General features: G+C 51.3%; 2 protein-coding genes across 2 annotated transcripts in view; one reads left to right on the forward strand and one right to left on the reverse strand.

The window, feature by feature from the left end:
• The first annotated feature begins 1133 nt into the window (after positions 1-1133).
• kcna7 (potassium voltage-gated channel, shaker-related subfamily, member 7) lies at positions 1134-6150 on the forward strand. The gene is given in 5 exon segments (XM_047038452.1): positions 1134-1795; positions 5155-5697; positions 5699-5895; positions 5897-5951; positions 5953-6150. Coding segments are annotated over 5 exon segments (1569 nt in total). The 5' UTR covers positions 1134-1135; the 3' UTR covers positions 6067-6150.
• A 770-nt stretch (positions 6151-6920) lies between these two features.
• The window catches only part of ppfia3 (PTPRF interacting protein alpha 3), a 6033-nt gene continuing 5619 nt past the window's right edge, over positions 6921-7334 (reverse strand). The window contains exon 3 of the mRNA XM_047038307.1: positions 6921-6926. Within this exon, the coding sequence (XP_046894263.1) occupies positions 6921-6926 (6 nt within the window). The remainder of the gene's footprint in view (positions 6927-7334) is intronic.

Below are 7334 nucleotides of genomic sequence, written 5' to 3' on the forward strand. Positions count from 1 at the left end.
GGTGATACTTTTTAAGGGGGCTGACATTTGAGGGTGGGGGTAAGGGTGGGTGTAAGGCAGTGCCGAGGGTGGAGGATTGAATTTCGAACTGCCAGCATTCCCCATAGACACAGTGAGCAAGAGTGTACAGGGTAAGGGAGAGATTGAAGACGGTGACCTACAAATAAGCTTAACTATCTAAACCTCACTACGGAGGGGAATCAGGAGACAGATTATCACTACCCCTGAAGGAGCAATGTGACCCCCTGTCCCCCCACCCTCCCTCCCCCCTGTCCCGTCCCCTCCTCTCCCTCACCAGACACATGCAGGTGGCAAGGAGAGATCAGAGAGAGAACAAGCAGGGGCTGGACAGAGAGACCGACTGACTGGAGGGAGGGACAGTGACCCCATGGTGCAGGTACAGTAACAGAGACCTCTGCTCATTCCATGGAACTGTCTTTGTGTCCTTGATCAACACGAGTCGCTGGCAGAGGTTTGAGAGGAGGAGGGGAGCCTGCTGTTTCCCTGAACGATTCTCCTTGTGTTCACTGCATGACAGGACTCGCGTGGGAGTTCTCTTAAGAGTCTGGCTGGACGGTTCTGGTAGCTGTTGTTAACTGGCAGCTTGGGGTCACAATGTGGATTACTGTCCAAACAAAAGAGAAATAAGTTAGAAGTAATGGGAAGCTAAAGTTAGCTAAAGTTTTCAAAAAATTTCAAAAGTTTTCAAAACAACGTGAATGTCATTATTGTGCCTTGCAAACTATTTGTTTGATTCACGAATCCTATCTGTCTTTGGTTCTTAGGCAACTTTAGGCCTTCAGCTGAAACTATAATAACAATTTATTTCAGGTGAGATTCAAACTTCAATACCAAACATATTAGATAGCTTGAAAATAATTGTATCAATGTTGTGAGTATGGTACATTGACACTTATCAAATAGAATGAACACCCTCATTCCTGTTTCACCTACTACTTCCGTTTCCTGAAACATTTTCTTGTTGTTGTTGCTGTTTAGCGGAAGGGCCAAACCATCCCCAGAGAGAACAAAACAGAGGTGAAGCAGGGACTGAGGGATGGAGAACCATGAGCAGGGAGGAGATGGAGGAGGAGGAGATGGAGGAGATGGAGGAGGAGGAGGGAGGGAGGGAGGGATGGAAGACAGGAAGGACGTCAGTGACAGCAACAAGCGGACCAAAGACCAGCGGAACAAGGCAGAGCGAGGAGAGAAGGAGGCGGAGAAGGAGGCCAGCGAGAAGGGGGAGGGCCGGAGGGAGGGCCGGCGGTCTCGCTCCATGTGGAAGGGAGGCAGCGCTCTGACGGAGCGCCTCGCCATCAACGTGTCTGGGATGCGTTACGAGACCCAGCTCCGGACGCTGGCCCAGTTCCCCGACTCCCTCCTCGGCGACCCCCGGAAGCGCCTGCGTTACTTCGACCCCCTGCGGAATGAGCTGTTCCTGGACCGGAACCGGATCTGCTTCGACGCCATCCTCTACTTCTACCAGTCTGGCGGGCGGCTGCGGCGGCCGGCCAACGTGCCCCTGGACGTGTTCATGGAGGAGCTGCGCTTTTACGAGCTGGGGGAGGACATCATGACCCGCTTCAAGGAGGACGAAGGCTTCCCCAAGGTGGAAGAGAGGCCCCTGCCGGAGAATGCGGTGATGCGGCGGCTCTGGGTGCTGTTTGAGCACCCGGAGTCGTCCGGTGGAGCGCGCATCATCGCCATCATCAGCGTCATGGTCATCGTGGTGTCCATCATCATCTTCTGTCTGGAGACACTGCCGGAGTTCAGGAACGAGAAGGAGCTCAGGGAGGTCAGATGATTGTCTGTGTGTGTGTGTGTGTCTGTGTTGGGTCTTGTTTAACTATCCTTGTGGGGACCAGAAGATAGTATAACCAGTAAAACCAAGAAGTGAATCCTGTGGGGACATTTTCTTGGCCCCATCACTTCAAGGGCTATTTCCAGTTTAGGGTTAGGGTTGGAAATAGTGTTAGGGTTAGAATTCCATTAAGGGTTAAGGGTTAAGGTTAAGGTTTGGGGTTAAGGATAGCACCATTTTGCATGGGACTGAATTGTTGGACTTCACTAGGATAGTGAAGCAAACCTGTGTGTGTGGATGTGAGTAAACCAAACAAACACAAAAGACGAGAGACAAACAAAGATCAAAACATGGCAGAGCAAAGATGCTTCCCCGTGGGCACGAGGATCATCTAGAAGCTGGGAGTGAACCAGACATAGATACATTCACATTTGATTCATTTAACATAAACTTTCATCCAAAGCGATATGTAAATACTATATGTAGTAAGGTCAGCAGATATCTAACAGTTTAAACAGTCTCCTTATATTGCCTCATCCTCAGTTTTTTTGTCCTGTCCTCTGCCTGAGGGAAGAGGGGAGAGGAAGACGAGAGGCTCGTCCAGAAGCAGGGTTTAGTTCAGGGATTAGGACCAACGAGAGACGGATGAGGTGAACCAGGAAGCATGACAGTTGGTGACAAGTGTCAACCTGTGGGACATAAACATTGTCTGATCTGTCTGTCACCTCGCAGGGTCAAACTCACCTGTCAACTGTCACCTCGCAGGGTCAAACTCACCTGTCAACTGTCACCTCGCAGGGTCAAACTCACCTGTCAACTGTCACCTCGCAGGGTCAAACTCACCTGTCAACTGTCACCTCGCAGGGTCAAAATCACCTGTCAACTGTCACCTCACAGGGTCAAACTCACCTGTCAACTGTCACCTCACAGGGTCAAACTCACCTGTCAACTGTTACCTCGCAGGGGTCAAACTCACCTCCAAAGCCCATCAGAAGCAGGTTTTGGAGGCAGGTTTTGGAGGCAGGTTTTAGAGGCAGGTTTAGAGGCATTGCGAGACAAACACAGTGAGCAGCAGAGGTATGCCGGGTCAGGGGCTTGTGAACGAGCTGCCTGTGGAGCGTGGGAGCAACGGAGGGGACGGAGGGAAGGAGAGAGCGGGGTTTTTTTTTTTAGTTGTGATTATTTTAGTTGTGTCGTTAAATGTGATACACTTGGATTGAGGGCAAGACCTGGGAGCCGGAGGAGGAGAGGATATGAAGAGGGGATCAAAGCCCAGGGAGAAACGAGAGGGAAACGTCCAACACAAAGACAGAGGCTGTGAAATGGTGAAGGGCAAATAAGAGAGTCAAAGAGAGAGTCAGGGAGAGAGAGATCAGAGAGAGCAAGGACAGGTGGAGGGATGGACAGAAGGAGGAGGGTGTGGACTGACTAACCACGTGATGTTATCCACAGATCACCGTCCATCTGTGACTCGCATTGGCCGCAGTCTAGGATTCCTGCCAATACAACTCAGCCACAGTGCAATTGATGGGCTGGATAGGTAGTTATAGGCGAAATGAGATAGCGAGGGAAAGGTGAACTGAAGTGCAGAAGAGGAGCATGTCTCGGGTTACCCCTTGGAGATCTAAGGGGGCTATATTTAGAGGGAGGACAACCCTAACAGCACATCAACACATAAACGCTGGTCTGTATTAATACACCCTCTGACTCATGCACATGGAAAGAGCCTTACGGAAACACGGCTTGATGACCGCCTGGAAACCAAGCCTTCCTCATGTTCATCGTGGCATGTAGACAACATGGCGTTTTTGAGGGTTCAAGCAAGAATACTGACACACAGCACCGCGTGTGTGGGGGAACATAGCACACACACACACACTACACACACACACGCCACACACACATACCACACACACACACCACACACCCCAAACACACACACACACCACACACACACCACACACACTCACGATCAAAACACCTGAGAAAACATAGTACACTTGTAAACAGTACATAAAACATAGTACAGTTGTAAAGCACTTTGAGCTGCAATTCTTGTATGAAAAGTGCTATATAAATAAAGTCTTACTTACTTACTCACACAATAACATGACATTATAACATCACACATGACATCAAGACACAATCATATAACGTATCATAACATCTGTATGACACATACAAATTCAACTCAAGAGGTAGGGGCAACCTTGGTCAGTAAAGAAATAAGGCTGTAAAGAAAGAAAGAAAGAAAGAGAAAGCAAGAACGTATGTCACATGGATATGACCAGCGATGTTTGGTACCGGCTCAGTGAGTCGATCTGATGACACAATTGAACAAAGACGTGTCTGCTACAGTTTGACAACTGGAATGAACAGCTCCAGTTGTGAGGTGTTTGTTATTGGGTGACAGAGAGTGAGAATGTGTCTTGGGGCAGTGAGGTCATCCTCTGGAAGCTTCATGAATGTGAAGAGAACCTGGTCTAAAGTGGGTGACAAATGTGGGGGGGGATTTCAGTTAGTCACTTTGGACCAGTCACTAGTGTTCAATCACGCCAGGCTGGTGTGAGAGACATGTTTGTTTCCCTCCCTCCCTCCCCCCCCCCCTCCCTCCCACAGAACGCAAACACCAACTGCTCTACGGATGGACTGAAAAGCACGAAGAGCATTTTGTGGTATCTATAAAAAGATAATGTTGACTTACAGTACTTAATATGCAACACTGTTTCTACGAAAACATGATCAGGGTCACATGACGTGTCAGACTCTCGGACCATTCCGATGTCTGTGCTGTAATCCACACCTGTGACAGATGAGCTATAATGTTTTCTGGGTTTAAATATAGACTCAAACATTGATATAAAAGTGTACAGAGAGATGGAAACAGGGAAAATGAAGTGCAACAGTGAAGTTCACAGAGTATCATCCATTCACACTCAGAGACAGTGACGACAGGAGCATTCTGCAAACATGCTGAGAAAAAACTTTGACACCTTCAAAATAATCCTCACCTCTCTCCACAGCCTCCACTGCCTCGTTCCCTCCCTCCCTTCTCCTCTGGTCTAACCACATCTAACCTTTAACCAACCTCTACCTAACCCTCCCTGGCATTCAGTCTACCTACTATCTTTGCCTCTCTCTATCTCTCTCTCTCTCTATCTCTCTCTCTCTCTCTCTCTCTCTCTCTCTCTCTCTCTCTCTCTCTCTCTCTCTCTCTCTCTTACACCTTCCAACACCATGTGGTTTGTATTGTCATAACTCTCTCTAACCCTCTCCTCCCCCCCCCCCCCCCTCTCTCTCTCTCTCTCTCTCTCTCTCTCTCTCTCTCTCTCTCTCTCTCTCTCTCTCTCCAGCAATTCAGCTCTCACCCCGACCCCACCAACCCCAACCAGACCATCCACGTCCCTCCCTCCAGCCCCTTCCTGGACCCCTTCTTCCTGGTGGAGACCATGTGCATCTGCTGGTTCTCCTTTGAGCTCCTGATGCGCTTCGCGTGCTGCCCCAGCAAGGCCCAGTTCTTCAAGGACGTCATGAACACCATCGACTTCTTCGCCATCATTCCCTACTTTGTCACGCTGGGCACGGAGCTGGCCAAGTCTAAGGGCGCCCAGTCGGGGACACTGGCCATCATCAGGATCATCCGTCTGGTTCGGGTGTTCCGGATCTTCAAGCTGTCGCGCCACTCCAAGGGGCTCCAGATCCTGGGCCAGACCCTGAAAGCCAGCCTGCGGGAGCTGGCCCTCCTCATCTTCTTCCTCTTCATCGGAGTCATCATCTTCTCCAGCGCCGTGTACTTTGCCGAGGTGGACTACCCCGAGACCCACTTCACCAGCATACCCGAGACCTTCTGGTGGGCCGTGGTCTCCATGACCACGGTGGGCTACGGGGACATGTACCCCGGTGACGCCGGGGGGGAAGCTGGTGGGCTGCATGTGCGCCATCGCCGGCGTCCTCACCATCTCGCTGCCCGTGCCCGTCATCGTGTCCAACTTCAGCTACTTCTATCACCGCGAGACGGAGAGCGTGGACAGCACAGAGTTCACCCACGTGTCCACGGCTCTGTGGGAGGAGGAGGACGAGGACGAGGAGGGGGGAGGAGGAGGGAGGGGACGAGGGGCCCGAGGGCGAGGGGGACTATGTGCCCCTGTACGGGGGGGGACTGCAGGGGGGTCTGCCCCCCCCTGAACGGGACTCTGCTGGCGGGGCTGTGCGTCGGGCCGGCGGAGCAGGACTTCCTGAAGGGGGCGCTAGTCACGCAGGTGTGAGGAACGGGATGAGCCGACACCGCCTGGCATCCTCCTGAGGGAGGGAGAGAGAGAGAGAGAGACAAGGAGAGAGAGAGAGACAAGGAGAGAGAGAGAGAGAGACAAGGAGAGAGAGAGGGGAGAGAGAGAGACAAGGAGAGAGAGACAAGGAGAGAAAGAGAGAGAGAGAGAGAGAGAGAGAGAGAGAGAGAGAGAGAGAGGAGAGAGAGAGAGAGAGAGAGAGAGAGAGAAGGAGAGAAAGAGAGATGCTTTATCCGCTGAAATATGATCACGTTTGCCATATTGACAACAGGAAGAGTTGGAACGGACTGTACATTTTTATTTATTAAATATTTACCAGATTGTATTATTTGTCGATGCCAACAAAAAACAACTTAAATAGCTATGGTTACTTTATATTGCTGATTAAATGTATTTGAAGGGATGTGGACTGGTTGCTGTTACTCTGTGTACTCTGGTCTGTCTGGAGAGAGGTGGACCTCAGAGGAGGACTCAGGTCTGCTCTGACAGTCACCACCTGCTGTGATACTGTCACACCTGCTGTGATACTGTCACACCTGCTGTGATACTGTCACACCTGCTGTGATACAGTCACACCTGCTGTGATACTGTCACACCTGCTGTGATACTGTCACACCTGCCGTGATACAGTCACACCTGCCGTGATACAGTCACACCTGCTGTGATACAGTCACACCTGCCGGTGATACAGTCACACCTGCCGTGATACAGTCACACCTGCCGTGATACAGTCACACCTGCTGTGATACAGTCACACCTGCCGTGATACAGTCACACCCTGCCGTGATACAGTCACACCTGCTGTGATACAGTCACACCCTGCTGTGATACAGTCACACCTGCTGTGATACAGAGACATCAGAGGGGGAGATGGGTGTGGAGAGAGAGAGACCCTGGGTGTGGAGAGAGAGAGACCCCTGGGGTGTGGAGAGAGAGAGACCCTGGGTGTGGAGAGAGAGAGAGACCCTGGGTGTGGAGAGGAGAGAGACCCTGGGCGTTGGTCCTGGGCCAGCAGGGTTGTTTTACAGTGTGGAGGAGAAGATGCTGCCAGGACAGCTGTCAGACGTCCACACACCTCCTGCTGCCTTTACCCCTGAGGCTGCCTGCCTGCCTGCTGCCTGCCTGCCTGTCTCTCTCTCTCTCTCGTCTCTGTCTGTCTGTCTGTCTGTCTGTCTGTCTGTCTGTCTGTCTGTCTGTCCTGTCTGTCTCTGTCTGTCTCTGTGTCTCTCTCTCCTCTGTCTCTCCTC

The sequence above is a fragment of the Hypomesus transpacificus genome, chromosome 17 (genome assembly GCF_021917145.1).
Source record: "Hypomesus transpacificus isolate Combined female chromosome 17, fHypTra1, whole genome shotgun sequence".
Classification (NCBI taxonomy): Eukaryota; Metazoa; Chordata; class Actinopteri; order Osmeriformes; family Osmeridae; genus Hypomesus; species Hypomesus transpacificus.